This window comes from Salvelinus namaycush, chromosome 4, assembly GCF_016432855.1.
Source record: "Salvelinus namaycush isolate Seneca chromosome 4, SaNama_1.0, whole genome shotgun sequence".
Taxonomy (NCBI): Eukaryota; Metazoa; Chordata; class Actinopteri; order Salmoniformes; family Salmonidae; genus Salvelinus; species Salvelinus namaycush.
The window spans coordinates 31,381,592-31,408,659 of record NC_052310.1 but is presented as its reverse complement, the minus strand read 5'-3'; the positions used below and the strand labels follow the sequence as shown (position 1 = coordinate 31,408,659).

Below are 27,068 nucleotides of genomic sequence, written 5' to 3'. Positions count from 1 at the left end.
AATGTAAACTATGATTTATACCTGAAATATGCACATTTTTCGAACAAAACATAGATTTATTGAATAACATGTTATAAGACTGTCATCTGATGAAGTTGTTTCTTGGTTAGTTTGGTTGGTTCTTGGTTAGTTAGGTTGGCTTTGTGCATGCTACCTGTGCTGTGAAAAATGTCTGTCCTTTTTTGTATTTGGTGGTGAGCTAACATAAATATAAGTGCTGTTTTCTCTGTAAAACATTTTAAAAATCGGACATGTTGGCTGGATTCACAAGATGTGTACCTTTCATTTGCTGTATTGGACTTGTTAATGTGTGAAAGTTAAATATTAAAAAAAAATATATTTTGAATTTCGCGCCCTGCACTTGAGCTGGCTGTTGTCATAAGTGTACCGACGTCGGGCTTGCAGCCATAAGAAGTTTTAAGGTGTCTTTACTTTTACTCAAGTATGACATTTGGGTACTTTTTCTACCACTGACATTTATTAGGTAGCTAGCCTGTTAACTTGCGATTAGCATTAGTGGCTAATAAAGTTTAGGCCCAACTTGCTAAGAAAAGACAAACTAGCTGTTTGCAGATGTAAGAAACACAAATTTATAGCGTAATTATAGAATGTGAGTGGATTTATATTATGAAGCAAAGTGAAAACAGCATCATTGTCTTCAACATTGTCACATGTGCTGCATTGACCATGCAGACTGAACGCATGTTACGTGTTATGTTACGCATGGATCGGACCAACACGCAGAGTGGTTAGTGTTCATTATTTAATGAAAGTAAAACAGAACACTTCAAGACACAAAACAACAAACGTAACCAAACCGAAAACAGTCCCGTGTGGCACGAACACTGACACGAGATACAAACACCCACAAAACACACGTGAAACCCAGGCTGCCTAAGTATGATTCTCAATCAGGGACAACGATTGACAGCTGTCTCTGAGAATCATACCCGGCCGAACACAAACATCCCAACATAGAAAATCAAACATAGACAAACCCACCCAACTCACGCCCTGACCAACTAAATAAATACAAGAAAAAGGAAAACAGGTCAGGAACGTGACAACGCAACTGTTTCGTGGTCGAGGAACAACAAATGCGCTCCTTGTGTGACATAGGGCGGGGCTAGGTCTATGTGGAAAGCAGCATGGAGAAAGAGAGTGCAGACTCAAGTAGAGAAGTAAACTATAAAATGGACGTTACACACGGCGTATACCATTTAACAAATCAAACATTCAAATAGGGTTATAGAAGGTAAAGAAAGAAATAAAACTGGTCAGTGCTTCAATACCGGTATATCGTAAAATACGGTATACCGACCAGCCCTATTAAAATGTACATATTATTGGTAACAGAAAACATAGTGAAGAATAACTGTAGATTAAATAATGTTGTAATTGAAAATTGCACACCCCATGTAGGCTACTGCCCCTTTAAGAGCTAGAATAGATTTTTCTATGTTGGGATTCTCACCAAATATGTTGGTGTCTTCTCACACTATTCAAACCCCACAAATAAACAGCTTATGAAGCTCTCTTTGCCTAAAGATCACATATTGAAAACAAATGAATTGAACTAAAAACTCCACACATATTTTGGAATTTCTGTGCCTCGCTAATCAATAGGCCTATCCAAAAACAGCACATGTTTTTTCAGTGAACCTGCATATCATCATCTTCACTCTTTTGTGACACCAATGTGAAGGGTTTATGGCAGGGAAATGGTATTTCAGTAGTCTAGTGTGTGGTATGGGAATAATTACAAGCGAACCTGGGGAGCTTTGTGTTCACATTGCCCCCAAAAAATGGAACCGGACTGTAGAATTCAAGCAAACCGAACTCAGACCACCTCAGACCTCTGAGATAGTCTCAGTTTGATTCCTTTCGGGGGCTCTTTTGAGGGGTCTGAGTTCCTTTGGAGTGTTCACACATCACAAAAAAAGCGAACTGCACTGAGTTCACAAAAATTTGTGTGAAAACACCCCGAGATGTCAATAGCCGTCAGCAGGCGCTTTAAAACTAGGCAATTCAGATCAATCAAATTGTTCTTAAACTCTGTTGTCTTGTCTACTGTTGACTTTTTCATCTGGACTGTCTCCAAACCATCCCAAAGAAAAGATGGTTTGTGTGTGCACGTGTCCACTCCACATGTGTTGAACCTGCTAGTGGGCAGACAGACCCAGCCAGACAGGGCTCCCTGGGTAGGCAGAACATGCTGGTGGCATGAGGTTGCAGCATGTGCCTAAAACTGACAAACTGACAATCACACAGATGACAAACAGACAACAGTAGTTACCCATAGTATGGCCTGCAAACAGACAAAAGATACACACAATACAAAATAGACAACAACAGTTACACGCTTGAAAAAACAGGCAACAACAAAGACACAAAAAAAATTACCGCTTGCGTAGCTCCACTAGTCGTGCGGTGAGCCCCGCAATCTCATTGATGGATCTCTGGATGTCGTCTCTCTCGAAGAGGTCTTCGCACAGGTCAGCAATTTTTTGGGCATTGGCCAGCAAGGCTCTGATGTTTTCTGCACCCTCTGGACCCCCATTAGGATCTGCCAGCCATGCCTATGAGGCACACACACATACTTGACATTTTAGGTTTTGTCCTTTTAATATTTAATCTGATATTTCGAACAACCCAGAAACAAAACATCAAATATTGGTATGTGTGTGCTGACCTGGGAAGCATCCAGTCTCCTAGCGAATGCCAGTTTAGCTTTAGTTAAAGCCTCGAGCCTGCGGGTGGCGCTGTCCACTTTCCCAAGCAGCAGGTCCAGACCCTGAGAACACTGACCGGCCCGCTGAACACATGGTGGAGACGGACCATGTCCTCTACAGAAGGAGATTATACACACACACACACACACACTTTAACACTTAGCAGGTTTAATGTATTGTAAGATTGTCATGACCATGTACGACACCCTTATAATGTGTTACAATCAACTCAACATGATCCCGACTAAATACCAGCCATTAGAAAGTTGAAATGTTGATACATATAGACATAACATTAGGGAAGCATGATATATCGGTAAGTATATCGGAATCGGCCGATATTAGCTAAAAATGCCAACATCGGCCTCTGTGCAATGTGCAAAACCGATGTCAAAGCTGATGTGCATACCTATATAACGTAGGTAGATTACGTAATGATGCCACGAAAAATACAGCATTCCTAACCTAGCCCACAATGTCTGGTATGTGGATCTATTTTGAAGTTTCAAAGGAAGATAACAAAAAGGCCATATGCAACGTTTGTGCTACTATTATTTCCCAAGAAGGGGAGAAAGTGAAATCTTTCAATACCAAAAACTTAATTACTCATTACTCATTAGTTTTTCCCTCAACTTTTTTTTTTCATTCAACTTTTTCTCTCCGGACGCTTTATCTGGACATGGTTCGTCAGCACCTTCAACAGCCGAAGCTAAGTAGTAACATTAACTTGATGCCTTCTAATTGCAGTCGCTGTACTCATAATATACAGGAGAACGATCGCCTTACGGCGATGATAGCTGTGCTGCAAGCCCAGCTTCAGACGCAATCGTTAGGCAAGGGTCATTTCAGTGTAGGAAAGGATGAAACAGCGTCTGTGCCACCAGTAAGTACAGATAGTAGTATAAATCCCCTCGCACAGTCCCCGCAGCCGGACAACTTTCTCATTGTTTCTGGAGGGAAATGATGTAGGAATGCTCAACCGGTGTCGCTCATTCAGCCGACAGAAACTTTCAACCGGTTTTCCCCATTAAGTAGCGAGTCGGAGTCTGAGGCCGAGTCTTCTCTTGTCTCTACTCCTCCTGTTACGGGGTCTGAGACGCCGAAGGCTCCCACCATTAGCTCTGACAAATTGAAAACCCTAGTCATTGGCGACTCCATTACCCGCAGTATTAGACTTAAAATGAATCACCCAGCAATCATACACTGTTTACCAGGGGGCAGGCTAATCTGAAGATGGTGCTGGCTAAAGCTAAAACTGGCGAGTGTAGAGAGTATAGAGATATTGTTATCCACGTCGGCACCAACGATGTTAGGATGAAACAGTCAGAGGTCACCAAGCGCAACATAGCTTCAGAGTGTAAATCAGCTAGAAAGATGTGTCGGCATCGAGAAATTGTCTCTGGCCCCCTCCCAGTTAGGGGGAGTGATGAGCTCTACAGCAGAGTCTCACAACTCAATCGCTGGTTGAAAACAGTTTTCTGCCCCTCCCAAAAGATAGAATTTGTAGATAATTGGCCCTCTTTCTGGGACTCACCCACAAACAGGACCAAGCCTGGCCTGCTGAGGAGTGACGGACTCCATCCTAGCTGGAGGGGTGCTCTCATCTTATCTACCAACATAGACAAGGCTCTAACTCCTCTAGCTCCACAATGAAATAGGGTGCAGGCCAGGCAGCAGGCTGTTAGCCAGCCTGCCAGTTTAGTGGAGTCTGCCACTAGCATAGTCAGTGTAGTCAGCTCAGCTATCCCCATTGAGACTGTGTCTGTGCCTCGACCTAGGTTGGGCAAAACTAAACATGGTGGTGTTCGCCTTAGCAATCTCACTAGGATAAAGACCTCCTCCATTCCTGCCATTATTGAAAGAGATCGTGATACCTCACATCTCAAAATAGGGCTACGTAATGTTAGATCCCTCACTTCAAAGGCAGTTATAGTCAATGAACTAATCACTGATCATAATCTTGATGTGATTGGCCTGACTGAAACATGGCTTAAGCCTGATGAATTTACTGTGTTAAATGAGGCCTCACCTCCTGGTTATACTAGTGACCATATCCCCCGTGCATCCCGCAAAGGCGGAGGTGTTGCTAACATTTACGATAGCAAATTTCAATTTACAAAAAAAAAAATTACGTTTTCGTCTTTTGAGCTTCTAGTCATGAAATCTATGCAGCCTACTCAATCACTTTTTATAGCTACTGTTTACAGGCCTCCTGGGCCATATACAGCGTTCCTCACTGAGTTCCCTGAATTCTTATCGGACCTTGTAGTCATAGTAGATAATATTCGAATTTTTGGTGATTTTAATATTCACATGGAAAAGTCCACAGACCCACTCCAAAAGGCTTTCAGAGCCATCATCGACTCAGTGGGTTTTGTCCAACATGTCTCTGGACCTACTCACTGCCACAGTCATACTCTGGACCTAGTTTTGTCCCATGGAATAAATGTTGTAGATCTTAATGTTTTTCCTCATAATCCTGGACTATCGGACCACCATTTTATTACGTTTGCAATCGCAACAAATAATCTGCTCAGACCCCAACCAAGGAGCATCAAAAGTCGTGCTATAAATTCTCAGACAACACAAAGATTCCTTGATGCCCTTCCAGACTCCTTCTGCCTACCCAAGGACGTCAGAGGACAAAAATCAGTTAACCATTTAACTGAGGAACTCAATTTAACCTTGCGCAATACCCTAGATGCTGTCGCACCCATAAAGACTAAAAATATTTGTCATAAGAAACTAGCTCCCTGGTATACAGAAAATACCCGAGCTCTGAAGCAAGCTTCCAGAAAATTGGAACGGAAATGGCGCCACACCAAACTGGAAGTCTTCCGACTAGCTTGGAAAGACAGTACCGTGCAGTATCGAAGAGCCCTCACTGCTGCTCGATCATTCTATTTTTCCAACTTAATTGAGGAAAATAAGAACAATCCAAAATGTATTTTTGATACTGTCGCAAAGCTAACTAAAAAGCAGCATTCCCCAAGTGAGGATGGCTTTCACTTCAGCAGTAATAAATTCATGAACTTCTTTGAGGAAAAGATCATGATCATTAGAAAGCAAATTACGGACTCCTCTTTAAATCTGCGTATTCCTCCAAAGCTCAGCTGTCCTGAGTCTGCACAACTCTGCCAGGACCTAGGATCAAGAGAGACACTTAACCTGATGAGGACAGAGGGCGCTGTTTTCACTTTGGGGGAAAAACGTGCCCAATTTAAATGGCCTCGTACTCAATTCTTGCTCGTACAATATGCATATTATTATTACTATTGGATAGAAAACACTCTCTAGTTTCTAAAACCGTTTGAATTATATCTGTGAGTAAAACAGAACTCATTTTGCAGCAAACTTCCTGACAGGAAGTGGAAAATCTGAAATCGATGCTCTCTTCTGGGTCCTGCCTATAAATGGGCATGATACCTATTAGTATACATGCACGTCATACACCTTCCCCTGGATGTCAAGATGCAGTGAGAGAAGAAATGGAGTGTTTATCTTGGTCTGAGATGGAATACGTCCTCTTGGAATGACGTGTGACCCATTTCCTGTTTTCAGGAAGGCGCGAAGTTGGACCTGGATTTGCCTTCTGAATAGCTGTCGTTATAGGCGACTACTATCTCCGGCTTTGATTTTATTTGATACATGTGACAATATCATCGTAAAGTATGTTTTTTCAATATAGTTTTATTAGATTTTTGAAATTTATTCGGGACGTTAGGCGTGTTGCGTTGTGTGCCTTTGTTCAGAAAGGAGAGCTTCGCGCCACTTGGCTAGTGCGCTTGCTAATTCAAGAGGGAAAATGGACGTTCTAAATCCAAACAACGATTGTTCTTGACAAAGGACACCTTGTACAACATTCTGATGGTAGATCAGCAAAAGTAGGACCCATTTTATGATGTTATTTCATATATCTGTCGAACTGTGTACTATTAGTTTTGCGCCCAGGTTTTGGGCACTCGGTCGACATAACGTAAGCCTTATGTGGTAATGAAGTTATTTTTAGAATTCTAACACGGCGATTGCATTAAGAACTAGTGTATCTATCATTTCCTATACAACATGTATTTTTTAGTTATGTTTATGAATAGCTATTTGGTCAGAATATGTGTGTCAGAAAAAGTGTCAGAAAAAAATCCGGACGTTGTGGGACAAAATAGCTACGTTAGCACAATGTATAACCACTGATTTCAGCTCTAAATATGCACATTTTCGAACAAAACATAAGTGTATGTATAACCTGATGTTATAGGACTGTCATCTGATGAACCTTATCAAGGTTAGTCAAAAATTATATATCTTTTGCTGGTGTGTCACGATCGCTAACTTTTACTGCTGGGAAATGGCTTGTGTTTCTGGCTGTGGTAAGCTAATATAACGCTATATTGTGTTTTCGCTGTAAAACACTTAAGAAATCGGAAATATTTGCTGGATTCACAAGATGCTTGTCTTTCATTTGCTGTACACTATGTATTTTTCAGAAATGTTTTATGATGAGTATTTAGGTATTTGACGTTGGTGTCTGTAATTATTCTGGCTGCTTTCGGTGCAATTTCTGATTGTAGCTGCAATGTAAACTGTGATTTATACCTGAAATATGCAAATTTTTCGAACAAAACAGATTTATTGAATAACATGTTATAAGACTGTCATCTGATGAAGTTGTTTGTTGGTTAGTTTGGTTGGTTCTTGGTTAGTTAGGTTGGCTTTGTGTATGCTACCTGTGCTGTGAAAAATGTCTGTCCTTTTTTGTATTTGGTGGTGAGCTAACATAAATATACGTGCTGTTTTCGCTGTAAAACATTTTACAAATCGGACATGTTGGCTGGATTCACAAGATGTGTACCTTTCATTTGCTGTATTGGACTTGTTAATGTGTGAAAGTTAAATATTTCTAAAAAATATATTTTGAATTTCGCGCTCTGCCTTTTCAGTGGAATGTGGGAGGAGTTTCGCTGGCGGAACGCCGGAGCAGTAAAGGTTAAGTGTTTTAGTACTATATCTCTTGACACAATGATGAAAATAATCATGGCCTCTAAACCTTCAAGCTGCATACTGGACCCTATTCCAACTAAACTACTGAAAGAGCTGCTTCCTGTGCTCGGCCCTCCTATGTTGAACATAATAAATGGCTCTCTATCGACCGGATGTGTACCAAACTCACTAAAAGTGGCAGTAATAAAGCCTCTCTTGAAAAAGCCAAACCTTGACCCAGAAAATATAAAAAACTATCGGCCTATATCGAGTCTTCCATTCCTATCAAAATTTTTAGAAAAAGCTGTTGCGCGGCAACTCACTGCCTTCCTGAAGACAAACAATGTATACGAAATGCTTCAGTCTGGTTTTAGACCCGATCATAGCACTGAGACTGCACTTGTGAAGGTGGTAAATTACCTTTTAATGGCGTCAGACCGAGGCTCTGCATCTGTCCTCGTGCTACTAGACCTTAGTGCTGCCTTTGATACCATCGATCACCACATTCTTTTGGAGAGATTGGAAACCCAAATTGGTCTATACGGACAAGTTCTGGCCTGGTTTAGATCTTATCTGTTGGAAAGATATCAGTTTGTCTCTGTGAATGGTTTGTCCTCTGACAAATCAACTGTACATTTCGGTGTTCCTCAAGGTTCCGTTTTAGGACCACTATTGTTTTCACTATATATTTTACCTCTTGGGGATGTCATTCGAAAACATAATGTTAACTTTCACTGCTATGCTAAGCTGTACATTTCAATGAAACATTGTGAAGCCCCAAAATTGCCCTCGCTAGAAGGCTGTGTTTCAGACATAAGGAAGTGGATGGCTGAAAACTTTCTACTTTTAAACTCGGACAAAACAGAGATGCTTGTTCTAGGTCCCAAGAAACAAAGAGATCTTCTGTTGAATCTGACAATTAATCTTGATGGTTGTAAAGTCGTCTCAAATAAAACTGTGAAGGACCTCGGCGTTACTCTGGACCCTGATCTCTCTTTTGACGAACATATCAAGACTGTTTCAAGGACAGCTTTTTTCCATCTACGTAACATTGCAAAAATCAGAAATTTTCTGTCCAAAAATGATGCAGAAAAATGAATCCATGCTTTTGTTACTTCTAGGTTAGACTACTGCAATGCTCTACTTTCCGGCTACCCGGATAAAGCACTAAATAAACTTCAGTTAGTGCTAAATACGGCTGCTAGAATCCTGACTAGAACCAAAAAATATGATCATATTACTCCAGTGCTAGCTTCCCTACACTGGCTTCCTGTTAAGGCAAGGGCTGATTTCAAGGTTTTACTGTTAACCTACAAAGCATTACATGGGCTTGCTCCTACCTATCTTTCCGAGTTGGTCCTGCCGTACATACCTACACGTACGCTACGGTCACAAGATGCAGGCCTCCTAATTGTCCCTAGAATTTCTAAGCAAACAGCTGGAGGCAGGGCTTTCTCCTATAGATCTCCATTTTTATGGAATGGTCTGCCTACCCATGTGAGAGACGCAGACTCGGTCTCAACCTTTAAGTCTTTACTGAAGACTCATCTCTTCAGTAGGTCATATGATTGAGTGTAGTCTGGCCCAGGAGTGTGAAGGTGAACGGAAAGGCTCTGGAGCAACGGACCGCCCTTGCTGTCTCTGCCTTTGCTGTCTCTGCCTGGCCGGTTCCCCTCTTTCCACTGCGATTCTCTGCCTCTAACCCTATTACAGGGGCTGAGTCACTGGCTTACTGGTGCTCTTTCATGCCGTCCCTAGGAGGGGTGCGCCACTTGAATGGGTTGAGTCACTGACGTGATCTTCCTGTCTGGGTGTGCGTCCCCCCTTGGTTTGTGCCATGGCGGAGATCTTTGTGGGCTATACTCGGCCTTGTCTCAGGATGGTAAGTTGGTGGTTGAAGATTTCCCTCTAGTGGTGTGGGGGCTGTGCTTTGGCAAAGTGGGTGGGGTTATATCCTTCCTGTTTGGCCCTGTCCGGGGTTATCATCGGATGGTGCCACAGTGTCTCCTGACCCCTCCTGTCTCAGCCTCCAGTATTTATGCTGCAGTAGTTAATGTGTCGGGGGGCTAGGGTCAGTTTGTTATATCTGGTGGATTTCTCCTGTCTTATCCGGTGTCCTGTCTGAATTTAAGTATGCTCTCTCTAATTCTCTCCTTCTCTCTTTCTTTCTCTCTCTCGGAGGACCTGAGCCCTAGGACCATGCGTCAGGACTACCTGGCATGATGACTCCTTGCTGTCCCCAGTCCACCTGGCCTTGCTGCTGCTCCAGTTTCAACTGTTCTGCCTGCGGCTATGGAACCCTGACCTGTTCACCGGACTTGCTAAAAAAGCCAACTGACATTTACTCCTGAGATGCTGACTTGCTGCACCCTCGATAACTACTGTGAGTATTATTATTTGACCATGCTGGTCATTTATGAACATTTGAACATCTTGGCCATGTTCTTTTATAATCTCCACCCGGGACAGCCAGAAGAGGACTGGCCACCCCTCATAGCCTGGTTCCTCTCTAGGTTTCTTCCTAGGTTTTGGCCTTTCTAGGGAGTATTTCCTAGCCACCGTGCTTCTACACCTGCATTGCTTGCTGTTTGGGGTTTTAGGCTGGGTTTCTGTACAGCACTTTGAGATATCAGCTGATGTACGAAGGGCTATATAAATAAATTTGATTTGATTGGATGTTGATTTGATTTGAAAGTACATCACCCCCAGATGTTCAGCGACTACTTAGAACAAAAGCCCTTGACAGTCAACCATTCTCTGTCGTGGATGATGTTGGCTTTCACCAACTGGTCGAGCACCTCGAGCCTTGGTACACATTATCAAGTTGGCACTATTTTTCAGATGTTGCCCTACCGGATTTAATCAAATCAAAGTTTATTTGTCACATAGACCTTACAGTGAAATGCTTACTTACAGGCTCTAACCAACAGTGCAAAAAATGTATTAGGTGAACAATAGGTAAGTAAAGAAATAAAAACAACAGTAAAAAGTCAGTGAAAAATAACAGTAGCGAGGCTATATACAGTAGCGAGGCTATATACAGGTACGGGTTAGTTTCGCTGATTGAGGTAGTATGTACATGAAGATATGGTTAAAGTGACTATGCATATATGATAAACAGAGAGTAGCAGTAACGTAAAAGAGGGGTTGTCGGGTGGTGGGTGGTGGGTGGATGGAACAAAATGCAGATAGCCCAGGGGCACTGGTTGGTCGGGCCAATTGAGGTAGTATGTACATGAATGTATAGTTAAAGTGACTATGCATAGTAGCAGCAGCAGCGTAAAAGAAGGGTTGGGTGGGGTCTTGTGGCTTGGGGGTAAAAACTGTTGAGAAGCCTTTTTGTCCTAGTTACACAGTATTGTTGAAACGCACATCCATGCTATGGGTGTCACTGCTATTAGCTTCACGACTGACATTTGAACCAGCGATGTCAATGAGCATGATGAGCATGCTGAGTCTGACAGCACAGTGGGTTGGTGAGGATTTCGTACTGAGAAAATGCTCAAGAATGTGCTGGTTCTCATACCGCTGCTGCTATTTCAATGGCATTTGAGAACATGTTTGAAACATGAACACACTCTTAGCTCCATTCGAACAACTGACTCGAGAAATAAGCTCATCAACTGCGTCTGCAGTAGACGTGATACTCTCTGTCATGGCATTGAAACGCCTGCTCAACAAAACTGCTGACAGACCGTGGGGTTAAAACTTGCAAAAGTAGTCTACTAGAGGCTGTGAACAAGCGATTCAGTGGCATTCTCTCTGAACCTCTTTACTGTGTCACCACCATGCTTGATGCTAGGTACAAGGACAGCTACTTCGATGCAGACAAGAAACAGGGTTTATGTGAAATGTTACAGACATAGCTGGACAAGATGGAAACGGATACAGTGACAGTGCGCACCGAAGAAGAGGACCCATGACAGAAGAGGCCATGGACAGACAGAGCTGAGACTTCACTGCTTGACATGTATGATGAAATCCTGGTTGAGAATGAAACGACTGAACAAATGAAACAGCACAGCAAGTACGTGAAAGAAATAGGTTTTGATTATGTTTTACTGGTAATGGGGACATATGTAAATGCCAACGAAATAATTTTTTACTCAGTGTGTGTGTGTGTGTTTCAACTATTTAACTACTAGAATGCTTAAAGGGCCGCACATTTTCTTTATATCGGTATCGGGTTTTTTGGCAAGGAAAATATCGGATATCAGTATCGGCCAAAAATGTCATATCGGTGCATCCCTACATAACATAATGTAAGCCTTATCATGCGAGATTGGAAAGGCTTATACATTGTTATTATAACAACGAACAAGCACACACACACACAGTACCTGACACGTAGCTCTGTGACCTGGTCGGTCATCTGTCCCAGAGTCTTTGCTGTTCCCAGTGCGTCTCTGCGTTCCTTTCCAGCACACAGTTCTCCTACCTTCCCTGCCTCATCCAATATCACACGCACCGCTACATCCCCGGGCTCGCCTACACACACACACACACACACACACACACACACACACACACACACACACACACACACACACACACACACACACACACACACACACACACACACACACACACACACACACACACACACACACACACACACAATTAATTAATCATAAGGAGTGCAGTGCTAGTATTGTGAGGATGTCACTATAAGGATGATGGGGCAGGCAGGTATTTGGGTAGACTGTATCACTAGACCATGGCGGATAGGATTATGGATAGGATATGTGTGTGTGTACCTGGTTGTCCATGGGAGTCTTTGAGCCAGGCTTTCGCCAGGGCCATCTTAGCCTCTATCACAGCCAGAGAACGTTTCATACACTCCATGTCCTAGAGAGACACAAAGAGAGCAGTTATACACTCGCACACACACACACGCACATGCACACACACACACACACACACACACATGCAATTACGCTCCCACTCTCCTCACACAGCATTTACAGACGTACACTCGCAAACACATGTATACACACGCGTACACACTCACGCTCTCACTCTCTCTCACACACACACTGCAGCATGGCAGAGGGGAAAGAGACAGGCTTACCTTCTACAGGGAGGAAAAGAACGAAGGGAGTAAAAAGAAAAGAAAAAGAAAATAGTTATAACAGAAGCCCAACAGAAGAAAAGAGTGGAAACTAAAGAGAGAAAGTGAAGTATGCATTAAGACAGGGTTATTCCAATCCAGTTCCGAAGGTCAATAGTACTGCTGATGTTCACCCTACCCCCTATTCAGGGACTAATTCAGATTTGGAAAACCAGGCGAGTGGACTCTCTGGTCAATCAAATAATTACCAAGGAGAAAAAACCAGCAGACCACCACAGACCTGGATAGGAACACCCCTGGTTTAGGAAATGCTGCGTCTAGTGTAGAGGAACATGGGAAGGGAGGGACTATCAGAGACTAGTGTGTGTCTGGAGGGGGGGTCAGGGGGTGAAGTGTGTGTGTTTACCTGTGTGTGTGTGTGTGTACCTTGTTGGCCCATGTGTCTTCATCCCAGGTGGTAAGCTGTAGGACTCTGATGATCTCACTAATCTCAGCACTCATCTTCTCAAACGTAAAGCATCTGTTTCTCTCTGCCTCATCCACCCCAGCACTATGTGTGCTCTTAGTCGCTACAAAGATCTTTATGGCTGGTGAGAGAGAGATGGGAATTACTGCAGAGTACATGGACTAGTGGGTGTGTGTGCGTGAGTGTGTATCTTTGAGAGAATGAGAGCCTGAGTGAGTGTGTATAGAGAAATGGTGGGCTGGGAGTCATTCTGCCAGAGCCAAGTTCTAATTACCACTGCAATTATCAGTGCTGCTATGACACATCTGGTATCTGCTGGGCGGCTGTGTGTGTGAGGAGTGTGCAGAGAAGACAGACAGACACACACAAATAAACACAGAGAGACAGAGCTCATATGAGAAGAGGCAATAGTTGTTTGACAGTGTTCATGGAGGTGAGCAAATTCACACACACACACACAAACACCAACAGAGAGAGAGGGAGAGCGAAAGAGAGAGACAGACAGTCTGACAGACCGACCGACCTGATATGAGTACAGGCAGTAGTTGTTTGACAGTGTTCAGGGAGTTGAATAGCATCTGTCTGTGTTCCTGATGGGTCAACTCCTGCTGTCGCTCCTCAATCATCTTAGACATCTTAGTCATACCTGTAGCCAATCACAACACGGAGTGAAAAATATCCTGAACCAATTATCTTCATGGTCAAAGGTTACCTGGTGTTCTTAGTGTAGGTGATCAGGGTTAGAGGTCAGGTTAGAGTTTCAACCTGTGGTTTGGTGGTCCGCATTTTTTAAGAGATTTTATTTTATTTTGTCAATATTTTTTTTCTTACAAAATTAATAACAGTATTAAAGTTATTCTAAGCATTTAACGTTACTTTTACGTTACTTTTCACAACTCAAATTATTAATAATAATAGGGCTCTAATCTATTACCTTCACTGAGAAAAAATACTCTACCCCGGATTTGACCTACCCCGGATTTGTTCTTAACTGACTTGCCTAGTTAAATAAAGGCTAAATAAAATAAATAAAAAGACTCCACGAATGGTGGTCCTCATGAACTTTTGATGGTGATTTGGTGGTTCCCAGAACGGAAATGTTTGGAAACCGCTGGGTTAGAGGTCAGAGGTTATGGGACAGAGGCTTAAGGTGAGGTCACCTGGTCCCAGTTTCTTTGTATAGGTGATCAGGGTTAGAGGTTCGTTCAGAGGTTAAGGGTCAGAGCCTACAGGTGAGGTTACCTGGTCCTAGGTTCTTGGTGTAGGTGATCAGGTCCTCCATGGTCTCCACCACCTCAGCTACAGTCAAATACTCCAGGATCCCCTTACACACACGAATGATCTTACGCACCTAAAAAAAAAAGTAAAACACACATGCACACACACACACACACACACACACACACAAATACACACACTTGGATGAGCTTTCATGTACACAACAGATAGCATCTAGTTAAGCTACAGCAACTCTTAACCATAACCTTAACATAACATAGCAGGCGTAAAATAAACGCCTGAAACTAGATCCCCTACATACTGGTCTTGACGCGATGAAAAAAAACTGTTGGGGGAGGTTCTATTCTGCATTGGAGGAGATAAGATGGAGTGTCGCCTTGTTAACGTCCAAAAGCGTCCAGTTGTTGGGGTATCGGCAGAGGCTACCATAACCCTGACCTTATCTCTAACCCCCTGGCTCTAACCCTTAACCCATCTAGCTGTGTGACACCACAGCACACCCAACAGGACTGACCAACAAAAATATAAATGCAACTTGCAGCAATTTCAAAGATTTTACTGAGTTACAGTTCACATAAGGAAATCAGTCAATTTAACTTCTTGCGAATATAGGGGGTGCTGTTTCGACTTAGCATAAATTGGTCTCCAGATTAAACTGCCTAGTACTCAATTCTTGCTCGTACAATATGCATATTATTATTATTATTGGATAGAAAACACTCTCTAGTTTCTATAACCGTTGGAATTATGTCTCTGAGTGGAACAGAACTCATTCTACAGCACTTTTCCTGACAGGGAGTGAGATTTCAGAAATCTTGGCCTCTGGTCCCAGGTCAGTTTTAATGTCCCTGTGAATGCTATGGGGATACAAACACTGCCTACGCCTTCCTCTAGATGTCAGTAAGTGGTGACAATTTGAATGGAGTCGATTGCGCAATCAGGGCCTGTATAAAAGACCAAAGAGCGGAAGTACATGTCTTTTCTTCCCTGCGCTTGGCGCACGATGGACGTCGGACTGGCCTCTTTCCAAGCTTTGGTTTAGCCAGTAATATATCGCCGGTCATGTTTTTACTCGTTATAGGTGTTAAAAACATCATAAGGTAGTTAATTTAAACCGTTTTATAGCAATTTATATCCGTTTAGTGCGATTTTCTGGCATTTCTTTGTGACGCACTTCCAAGAGCTGGGCACTTTTCTAGTACATGCCGAACGTTAGTGGCCATTTCGACGGGACAAGAGGACATCTTTCGACCAAAAGACGATTAGACCGGAGAAAGGATACATTGCCCAAGATTCTGATGGGAGTTCAGCTAATAGTAAGAACTATTTATGATGATAAATCGTTGTTCTGTAGAAAAATGTTAAACGCATATTCCGCCATTTTCTTTGGGGTAGCTTCGCTTTGGCGCACCCTGTATTGCACAGTAAGGATAATTTAAAAAATGTAATTCAGCGATTGCATTAAGAACTAATTTGTCTTTCAATAGCTGTCCACCCTGTATTTTTTAGTCAAGTTTATGAATATTTATTCATTAGACTAGATCACTGTCCAATATGGCGCCCGACATTTTCAGGCCAGTTTTGCTACTATTCTCATTGTATAACCACGTTTTTTTGTGGCTAAATATGCACATTTTCGAACAAACTCTATATGTATGTTGTAATATGATGTTACAGGAGTGTCATCGGAAGAATTCTGAGAAGGTTAGTGAAAAAATTAATACATTTTGGTGGTGATAATGTTATCGCTCTTTTTGCCTTGAATCAATGCTCGGGTAACGTTTGCACATGTGGTATGCTAATATAACGATTTATTGTGTTTTCGCTGTAAAACACTTAGAAAATCTGAAATATTGTCTGAATTCACAAGATCTGTGTCTTTCCATTGCTGTGCGCTGTGTATTTTTAAGAAATGTTTTATGATTAGTAATTAGGTAATACACGTTGCTCTCTGTAGTAATTCTAGTCGCTTTGGGGAGATTTGTGATGGTGGCTGCAATGGCAAACTATGATTTATACCTGAAATATGCACATTTTTCTAACAAAACCTATGCTATACAATAAATATGTTATCAGACTGTCATCTGATGAAGTTTTTTCTTGGTTAGTGGCTATTTATATCTTTATTTGGTCGAATTGGTGATAGCTGGTGATGGAGTGAAAAAATAGTGGAGTAAGAAAAATGGTGTCTTTTGCTAACGTGGTTAGCTAATAGATTTACATATTGTGTCTTCCCTGTAAAACATTTTAAAAATCAGAAATGATGGCTTTATTCACAAGATCTGTATCTTTCATTTGGTGTCTTGGACTTGTGATTTAATGATATTTAGATGCTACTATTTACTTGTGACGCTATGCTAGCTATGCTAGTCAGTGGGGGGTGGTGGGGGGTGCTCCCGGATCCGGGTTTGGGAGGTGTTAGAGGTTAAATAAATTCATTAGGCCCTAATCTATGGATTTCACATGACTGGGAATATAGATATGCATCTGTTGGTCACAGATACCTCTTAAAAAAAGATAGGGCCGTGGATCAGAAAACCAGTCAGTATCTGGTGTGATCACCATTTGTCTCATGCAGCGTGACAAATCTCCTTTGCATAGAGTTAACCCAAATGCTGATTGTGGCCTGTGGAATGTTGTCCAATTCCTCTTCAATGGCTGTGCAAAGTTGCTGTATATTGGCGTAAACTGGAACATGCTGTCATACTCGTCCGTCCAGAGCATCCCAAACATGCTCAATGGATGGTGACATGTCTGGTGAGTATGCAGACCATGGAAGACCTGGGACATTTTTAGCTTCCAGGAATTGTGTATAGACCCTTGCGACATGGGGCTGTTCATTATCATGCATGCATCACATTATCATGTGATGGCGGCGGATTAATGGTACGACAATGGGCCTCGGGATTGCTTCACGGTATCTCTGTGCATTCACATGGCCATTGATAAATGCAATTGTGTTTATTGTCCGTAGCTTATGCCACTCTGTTCACAACGTTGACATCAGAAAAAGCATGCCCTGTACAGTTGAAAACAGGATTCATCCGTGAAGAGCACACTTCTCCAGCATGTCAGTGGCCATCAAAGGTGAGCATTTGCCTACCGAAGTCAGTTATGATGCCGAACTGCAGTCAGGTCAGGAGCCTGGTGAGAACAATAAGTACACAGATGAGCTTGCCTGAGACGATCTCTGACAGTTTGTGCAGAAATTCTTTGGTTGTGCAAACACACAGTTTCATCAACTGTCCGGGTGGCTTGTCTCAGACAATCCCACACGTGAAGAAGCTGGATGTGGAGGTCCTGGGCTGGTGTGGTTACACGTGGCCTGCGGTTGTGAGGCCAGTTGGACGTACTTCCAAATTCCCTAAAACAACGTTGGAGGGATCTGTTTCACCTGTCTTCGTGATTGTCTCTACCACCCTCCAGGTGTCGCCCATCTTCCCCATTATCCTCTATGTATTTATACCTGTGTTCTCTGTTTGTCTGTTGCCAGTTCGTCTTGTTTGTCAAGTCAACCAGTGCTTTGGTGTCTCAGCGCCTGCTTTTTCCAGTCTCTCTTTTTCTCGCCCTCCTGGTTTTGACCCTTGCCAGTCCTGACTGACCCCGCCTGCCTGACCACTCTGCCTACCCCTGACCCTGAGCCTGCCTGCCGACCTGTAACTTTGCCCCACCTCTGGACTATTGACCTCTGCCTACCCTGACCCTGCCTGCCGTCCGGTACCGTTGCCCCACCTCTGGTTTTCTGACCCTTGCCTGCCTTGACCTGTCTATTGCCTGCCCCTGTTGGATTATTAAATCATTGTTAATTCGACGTTGTCTGCATCTGGGTCTTACCTTCATACCTGATATATGGTAGAGAAATTAACATTACATTCCCTGTCAACAGCTCTGGTGGACATTTCTGCAGTCAGCATGCTAATTGCACACTCCATCAAAACTTGAGATATATGTGTTGTGTGACAAAACTGCACATTTTAGAGTGGTCTTTTATTGTCCCCCAGCACAAGGTGCATCTGTGTAATTATCATGCTGTTTAATCAGCTTCTTGATATGCCACACCTGTCAGGTGGATGGATTATCTTGGCAAAGGAGAAGTGCTCACTAACAGGGATGTAAACAGATTTGTGGACAAGATTTGAGAGAAATAAGCTTTTTGTACGTATGGAACATTTCGGGGATCTTTTACTTCAGCTCATGAAACATGGGACCAACACTTTACATGTTGCGTTTATATTTTTGCTCAGTATAATAGGACCTATTCACTTTGACCGATTCTCCATGGATTTCTTCATTGATTTAAGTGGAGAAAACTCCCTGCAGCCAATGCTTGCAAGTGCACACTAGGAGAAGGGTTGAGAATCAGGACACAGTTTGACTTAACTTCTTATGGCTGCAAGGGAAAGTATTGAGTAGCCAGATAAAACATGCCCATTTCAAACGGCCTCGTACTCAATTCTTGCTCGTACAATATGCATATTATTATTACTATTGGATAGAAAACACTCTCTAGTTTCTAAAACCGTTTGAATTATTTCTCTGAGTGAAACAGAACTCGTTCTGCAGCACATTTCCTGACCAGGAAGTGGAATGTCTGAAATCGTTGCTCTGTTCAACTTCCTGCCTATACATGGGCATGGCACGTAAGAGTCTACGTACACTTCATAGGCCTTCCTCTGGATGTCAAGAGGCTGAGAGAGAAGAAATGTTGTGTTTATCTTCATCTGAATTGGAATACAAGGTCTTTGTATGACGTGTCCCTCATTTCCGGTACTCTGAAGCGCGCGACTTGGACAGTGGGATTGCCTTCTGTTTTGCTGCCGTTATGGACGACAACTATCTCCGGCTCGGATTTTATTTGATACATGTGACCATATCATCGTAACGTATGTTTTTTCAATATAGTTTAATCAGATTATTGAAATTTTTTCGGGAGTTTTGCCGTGTTCCGTTCTCTGACTTTGTTGACGTTGGAGAGATCTGTGCCACTCGGCTAGTGTGCATGCTAAATGAAGAGGGATATTTGCCGTTCCAGATCAAAACAACGACTGTTCTGGACAAAGGACACCTTGTCCAACATTCTGACGGAAGATCACCAAAAGTAAGAAACATTTTATGATGCTATTTCTAATATCTGTCGTGCATGTGAACTGGTCGTGGGCGCCCAAGTGTTTCTGGCTATTGTGGCTACGCTAATATAACGCTACATTTTGTTTTCGCTGTAAAACATTTAATAAATCGGAAATATTGTCTGGAATCACAAGATGCCTGTCTTTCAATTGCTGTACACTATGTATTTTTCAGAAATGTTTTATGATGAGTAATTAGGTATTTGACGTTGGTGTCTGTAATTTTTCTGTCTGCTTTCGGTGCAATTTCTGATTGTAGCTGAAATGTAAACTATGATTTATAACTGAAATATGCAAATTTTTCGAACAAAACATATGCTATACAATAAATATGTTATCAGACTGTCATCTGATAAAGTTGTTTCTTGGTTAGTGGCTATTTATATCTTTATTTGGTCGAATTTGTGATAGCTACTGATGGAGTTAAAAACTGTTGGAGTAAGAAAAGTGGTGTCTTTTGCTAACGTGGTTAGCTAATAGATTTACATATTTTGTCTTCCCTGTAAAACATTTTAAAAATCGGACTTGTTGGCTTGATTCACAAGATGTGTACCTTTCATATGCTGTATTGGACTTGTTAATGTGTGAAAGTTAAATATTTTAAAAAAATATCTTTTGAATTTCGCGCCCTGCACTTTGAGCTGGCTGTTGTCATAAGTGTACCGACGTCGGGCTTGCACGCCAAACAGGTTAAAGGATGTTGTTGCTTGTGATTGTAAATACAGTTTCACAACAGAAGTACCGCTTTTAAGTACCTACATCTGTCCTTTTGAACCCTGCATGTGTGTGTGTGTGTGTGTCTTGTGATGTAAGTCTTGTGATCGAGGGGAGTTGTGGTCGTTCAGTACCAGGGCAGCTGGGGATGAAACAGTGTGATGCCTATTACACTGCTGCCGACACAAACACACGCGCGCGCACACACACACACACACACACACACACACACACACACACACACACACACACACACACACACACACACACACACACACACACACACACACACACACACACACACACACACACACACACACACACACACACACCCCCCCCCCCCCCCCCCCCCCCCCCCCCCCCCACTCCCACCTCAGCTTCGTCGAAAGTGAGCAGCAGGTCTGAGGTTCCAGACAGGATTCCTCTAGAACCGTCAATGAGGAAGTCTCTGGCAGGAACCGAGTAGGGATCCGCCTTCAACATCTGAGCTGCCTGCACGAGCTTAGAACACGCATTCTCCACCCTGTTAGAACACAGACCATAGAACCAGCTTAGAACACACACATTTTCCATCCTGTTAGAATATAGACCATAGAACCAGCTTACAACATGTGTTCTCTACCCTGTTAGAACATAGATCAAGCTTAGAACAGGTGTTCTCCACCCTGTTAGAACACAGATCATAGAACCCTCTTAAAACAGACATTTGCCACTGTTAGAACATATATACAACTTAGAACAATTTACCTACAGTACTGGATATATAACATTAATTATTATTGACAGCCCAGAGAAGGAAGGATGGAAGGAAGGAAGCAATGAAAGACGGAAAGATGAAATAAAGTACGGGTTGAAGAAAGGTAAGGAGGGAGAATTTTAAGACTATTGGAATAGGGCCTTCCTGTTACCTCATTGGTTAGAGTATCAATGGGTTGAGCCCTCATTGGCCAGAGTATCAATTTTCTGCAAAGAGAACTAAATATAGCAGGGTTCACATTCCCTCATAACCCCTGCTGAGCACTGAGAATTATATTTATGATGCAGTGCCAGTTTGTGTGTGTGTGTGTGTGTCTGCATGGGACTGCGCTGTGGAATTCTCATGTGAAGAGATCTAACTTTACTCCTACAGCAGTCACCAGGAGCGAGAAGAGACAGAGAGTGAAAAAGAGAGAGAGGTAGCAGCAGGACTGCTGAGTAACAGAGTCAGAGTCTAATCTACGCTCACTCTCCTCTAGACACTGAGCATAGCAGATCAGATCAGACAGTCAGTAGAACCCCACAACAGAGTTCTGGACAGACAGACAGAACCACACAGCAGAACTAACATACTGATAGACAGACTCACAGTAGAAGACAGAGCACAGCTACAGTATACACCTCTGGGCAGAGCATTCTCAGGCAAAACAGACAGTCCAGTCAGGCCTGTTGTTATTAAATTACATCACCAACAGACAGACAGAGTTCACATCCTGCTAAGCAAACCTAAAACGAATTATAATTACTATTTCCTCCACCGATGAGAGAGAGAGAAACAGACGCAGACAAAAAGACCAGATGGGCGGAGAAGAGAGCAACATCACTCACTGACACAAGAGAAGGGCATCATTACTAAACCATTTATAAACTATAAAGACGAAGGCCTCTGAAACTGAAGGCTACCAAGGCTAAAAGGGATGGTATAAAATATGTATAATTAGGCTTTGTAAGAATGAATCAAGTTTGATTTGACATGGGGTGTAAACCTCAGCCCTCCAGTCCCCTTGTCCTGTTGGTTTTTGTGTTTCTCTCTGGTACTTTACTGATCAATGAATACTGCTGTTTGGCTGAACAGTACACACTGCAAACCCCTAGAAATCCGTCCCAATAGTTAGTGTTAGAGGTTAGGGGGTCAGGAGTAAATCAGAGGTCAATGTAAGAGGCGTGACTCACTTTATGAAGGCGGGAGGCATGTCTCTCTTCATCACCTGGTCCTCTGTGGTCTGAACAGTCTCCTTTCCCACCTACACACACACCACACACGCACACATGCATGCACCACACACACGCATGCACACACACATGCAAGAATGCACGCACACACACACACACGCATACACATATAAGAACAGGAAGAGGGGTTGACAGTTTACAGTAGATTGGTGTGTCAGTATCAAAAACATCAACAGCAGGGATACATGAGTAATGTAGTGCAGCATATACATCACTAGAACTACACTGAGTATACAGTGCAACTCAATATTAGGAAGGTGTTCCTAATGTTTGGTATACTCAGTGTACAGATATAAAGACAGGTTGGCAATCGATGTTTCAACCACTAAACATCATGAACCCTTGAGAATTACATCACATAGCTTGATGGCTGCCATGTAAGCACCTCCTGGGCTATACTTAAACTGTTTGGGCTGCAGGGGCAGTATTGAGTAGCCGGATAAAAGGTGCCCATTTCAAACGGCCTCGTACTCAATTCTTGCTCGTACAATATGCATGTTATTATTACTATTGGATAGAAAACACTCTCTAGTTTCTAAAACCGTTTGAATTATATCTGTGAGTAAAACAGAACTCATTTTGCAGCAAACTTCCTGACAGGAAGTGGAAAATCTGAAATCGATGCTCTGTTCTAGGGCCTGCCTATAAATGTCCTTGATATATATCAGTATACATGCACTTCATACGTCTTCCACTAGATGTCGACAGGCAGTGAGAGAAGAAATGAAGTGTATAACTAGATCTGGGGTCGAATAAAAGCTCTTTGCATGACGTGTCACCAGTTTCCTGTTTTCTGGAGAGCGCGTGAAGGGACCTGGATTTGCCTTCTGATAAGCTGTCGTTATAGACGACTAATATCTCCGGCTTTGATTTTATTTGATACATGTGACAATATCATCGTAAAGTATGTTTTTTCAATATAGTTTTATTAGATTATTGAAATTTTTTCAGGACGTTAGGCGTGTTGCTTTGTCTGCGTATGTTCAGGAAGGAGAGCTTCGCGCCACTTTGCTAGCTTTCCGTGCTAATTGACTGGAGAAGAGGACATTCTAAATCCAAACAACGATTGTTCTGGACAAAGGACCCCTTGTACAACATTCTGATGGAAGATCAGCAAAAGTAGGACCCATTTTATGATGTTATTTCATATATCTGTCGTACATGTGAACTAGTAGTTTGCGGCCAGGTTTTGGGCACGCTCTCGCCATAACGTAAACTGCATATCGTAATGAAGTTATTTTTAGAATTCTAACACGGCGATTGCATTAAGAACTAGTGTATCTATCATTTCCTATACAACATGTATTTTTTAGTTATGTTTATGAATAGTTATTTGGTCAGAATATGTGTGTCAGAAAAAGTGTTAGAAAAATATCCGGACGTTGTGGGAAAAAGATGCTACGTTAGCACAATGTATAACCACTGATTTCAGCTCTAAATATACACATTTTCGAACAAAACATAAGTGTATGTATAACCTGATGTTATAGGACTGTCATCTGATGAAGCTTATCAAGGTTAGTCAAAAATTATATATCTTTTGCTGGTTTATTCGCTATCGCTAACGTGCCTATTGCTATCGCTAACGTGCCTTGATGAATGAATGCGGTAGTGTGGTAGGCTATTGTAATAAGCTAATATAATGCTATATTGTGTTTTCGCTGTAAAACACTTAAAAAAATCAGAAATATTGTCTGGATTCACAAGATGTTTGTCTTTAATTTGCTGTACACCATCGATTTTTCAGAAATGTTTTATGATGAGTATTTAGGTATTTGACGTTGGTGTCTGTAATTACTCTGGCTGCTTCGGTCCTATTTGTGACGGTAGCTGTAATGGTAGCTGCAATGTAAAACTGATTTATACCTCAAATATGCAAATTTTTCGAACAAAACATAGATTTATTGTATAACATGTTATAAGACTGTCATCTGATGAAGTTGTTTCTTGGTTAGTTTGGTTGGTTCTTGGTTAGTTAGGTTGGCTTTGTGCATGCTACCTGTGCTGTGAAAAATGTCTGTCCTTTTTTGTATTTGGTGGTGAGCTAACATAAATATATGTGGTGTTTTCGCTGTAAAACATTTTAAAATCGGACATGTTGGCTGGATTCACAAGATGTTTATCTTTCATATGCTGTATTGGACTTGTTAATGTGTGAAAGTTAAATATTTCTAAAAAATATATTTTGAATTTCGCGCCCTGCACTTGAAGTGGCTGTTGTCATATTGTGCCCGGCTTCGGGCTTGCAGCCCAAAGAAGTTAAGCAATAAGGCATGAGGGTGTGTGGTATATGGCCAAGGGCTGTTCTTAGGCACAATGTGAAGGCGCCTTTGTAGGGGAGAGAGGATGGCCATCCTGGAATGTGATGAAGACTACTTTGGTGACTTGCTGGCGTGGGAGACCAGCGTGTGGTCAATCACAACTCATGGAATTATCTAGATCATTTATTGTGTTTTAACACTTAAAAGAGCAAGGCACAGCTGTGTTTGCACCTTCTCCACATGGCGGGACTTTCCCACGAAGTACAGGAGACTTCATATGCCTCCTTGTGCCCTCAAGGCTGAAATGTATTAAAACTGGACCTGACATTGTCAATGTATTTCGATGAATTTTATTGTCATGTTTGGATTTGTTTAATAGCTCATAAAGAGCTGAATATTTTGACATGACTTGCATTGTATGTTGTCTGGTTGATATCTTTTCAGAGAGACCGGGTTGAATTCGTCTGTTGGGCTAACCGCTTATCAGACAGGAGCATTCCTGTGTCCTGTCGTAACATTGTAGGAATGTAATTAGATTACAATCCGTGTGTGATGTTTCTTCCTTTTGTTTTCGCCAGCAAAGTGTAAAGTAATGTTAGTTAATAGGGGGGGTGAGTTCTGTTTTTCATAGTTAAAAGGATTGTGTCTCCTTTAGTTAATTGAGACCTTATTTGCAAGCCCCTTGTGTGTACAGACACACATAGATCTTCTCTCTTAGAGATTAATCTCTGAAGTCTTATTAGTTGATAGTAATTTACTCTGTTTTATGCTGTATAATGTCTTCCATGTACACTGTTATTGTTTGAGAGTTCGTTTATTCTTGACTAATACATCTATTAGTTGATTTGAGTGAATGCATTCCTCGTTCATAGAGTACCTCTTTGATTGACTACTTTCATAAATTAGAATTGGCAAATTCTTATTTATTAAAGTTAATTACACACACATTGTATTCTTGAGGTACCAACTTGACACCTCTGCTTAAAACTGACTCAATTAATTAATTAATTAATGCTCTTTGTGTCTAGCCTCTTGTTAATTGCATAAAGGTTCATTTTAAACACGTGTTAATTTTTTTTGTGTCAAATCTGGTGATGCCCAAGCTTGCTGCATGGCTAGACCCGTTAGTCACGAAAAGGGTCTCTTGCTAAAATAGTATGTCTATAAACCTTTATATTAAATTGGAGTCAGACTGATAAATGTAGATTATTAAACATATTTTAACCAACTACGGCTTATAGCTTTTATAAACCGGCTACCAACATATTAAAACAATGACTGACATATTTTAATTAAAAACGTTATTTCGATAAGTACATTTCAAAAGTACCCTTTTTGAGTTTGCTTATTCTTAGACATTGTTTGAAGCAATATACTCTACAAGTACAGCAACTTTTCAGAGTGGGCTTTCTACTAATGAGCACCACCAAAAAAGTGAATGGGAAAATGAATTCAAACTTCCTCTGTTGGTGATTTGCTGAATGGTTAATGACCTATATTGTCAATGTCTATGTATGAAATGGGTTATATCTTCAAAAGTACCAGAGAGCCCACTTTGGAAATTTGACGTGTTTGAAGAATATATTGTTCCGAACACTATGTAAAAAAATTAAAATCAACATCAAAAAGGCTGCCTTTGGGATATTAATATTATTATTTATATTGTTGTATCGCGAAATACTCAATATTTGAGAGCACACTGTAAGGAGTATAATAACACCAAGATGATGTCTGTATCATGTATGGTTTACGGATCACAGGAGGCAAATATAGGTCTAAAAAGGGCCTAAAATATTGTAAAAGTTACATGTAAAAAGCATGTCAAACATCCTTCCTCCCAATAATGTTTCCATGTGAGAATTTCCAGAACAATCTCATACCCAAAATATTGTTGGCCTGTCCTTGTGTGGCACTATAAAGAGAAAACATTACCCTATTAGGGTGTGGTGTATGGCCTTAGCCTATGCGGTATTCAGGTTACCTGTAATTATATCGTCCTAAGGTACTATGACTTCTGCTGACATTTTAGAAACATTCCAGATGACAACAAATGTGTTATGATAGAATTTAATCAAAAAATCTTTAAGATTTGAATGTCCATTTTAGACTATAACATCCATACATCCATAATGGTAATTTTTATTTTCTAACGTAATAATGGAAATGACAACTTTTAAAAATTATCGTTTTAGAAAAGACTGTATCCCCCCACACACACTGCACATACATATGCTATTTTACAGTAAAAAACATCTTCAATTTAAGCCTACTAGAGAGCGTGTGCCCTCAGGCCTGGAGGGAAGCTAAAGTCATTCCGCTACCCAAGAATAGTAAAGCACCCTTTACTGGCTCAAATAGCCGACCAATCAGCCTGTTACCATCCCTTAGTAAACCTCTGGGAAAAAAATGGTTTGACCAGATACAATGCTATTTCACAGTAAACAAACTCATAACAGAAATTCAGCATGCTTATAGGGAAAGACACTCAACAAG

General features: G+C 41.7%; 1 protein-coding gene across 2 annotated transcripts in view; it reads right to left on the bottom strand.

Annotated features, from left to right (window-relative positions):
- LOC120045574 (vinculin-like) overlaps positions 1-27,068 on the bottom strand; it is a 60,639-nt gene that overhangs the window by 24,065 nt on the left and 9,506 nt on the right. For both annotated transcript variants that reach the window (XM_038990477.1, XM_038990478.1), the window contains exons 2-10: positions 22,255-22,325; positions 20,698-20,848; positions 14,489-14,597; positions 13,770-13,892; positions 13,207-13,367; positions 12,467-12,557; positions 12,050-12,197; positions 2,693-2,846; positions 2,404-2,579 (exon numbers count right to left, since the gene is read on the bottom strand). In XM_038990477.1, the coding sequence (XP_038846405.1) occupies positions 2,404-2,579; positions 2,693-2,846; positions 12,050-12,197; positions 12,467-12,557; positions 13,207-13,367; positions 13,770-13,892; positions 14,489-14,597; positions 20,698-20,848; positions 22,255-22,325 (1,184 nt within the window). The remainder of the gene's footprint in view (positions 1-2,403; positions 2,580-2,692; positions 2,847-12,049; positions 12,198-12,466; positions 12,558-13,206; positions 13,368-13,769; positions 13,893-14,488; positions 14,598-20,697; positions 20,849-22,254; positions 22,326-27,068) is intronic.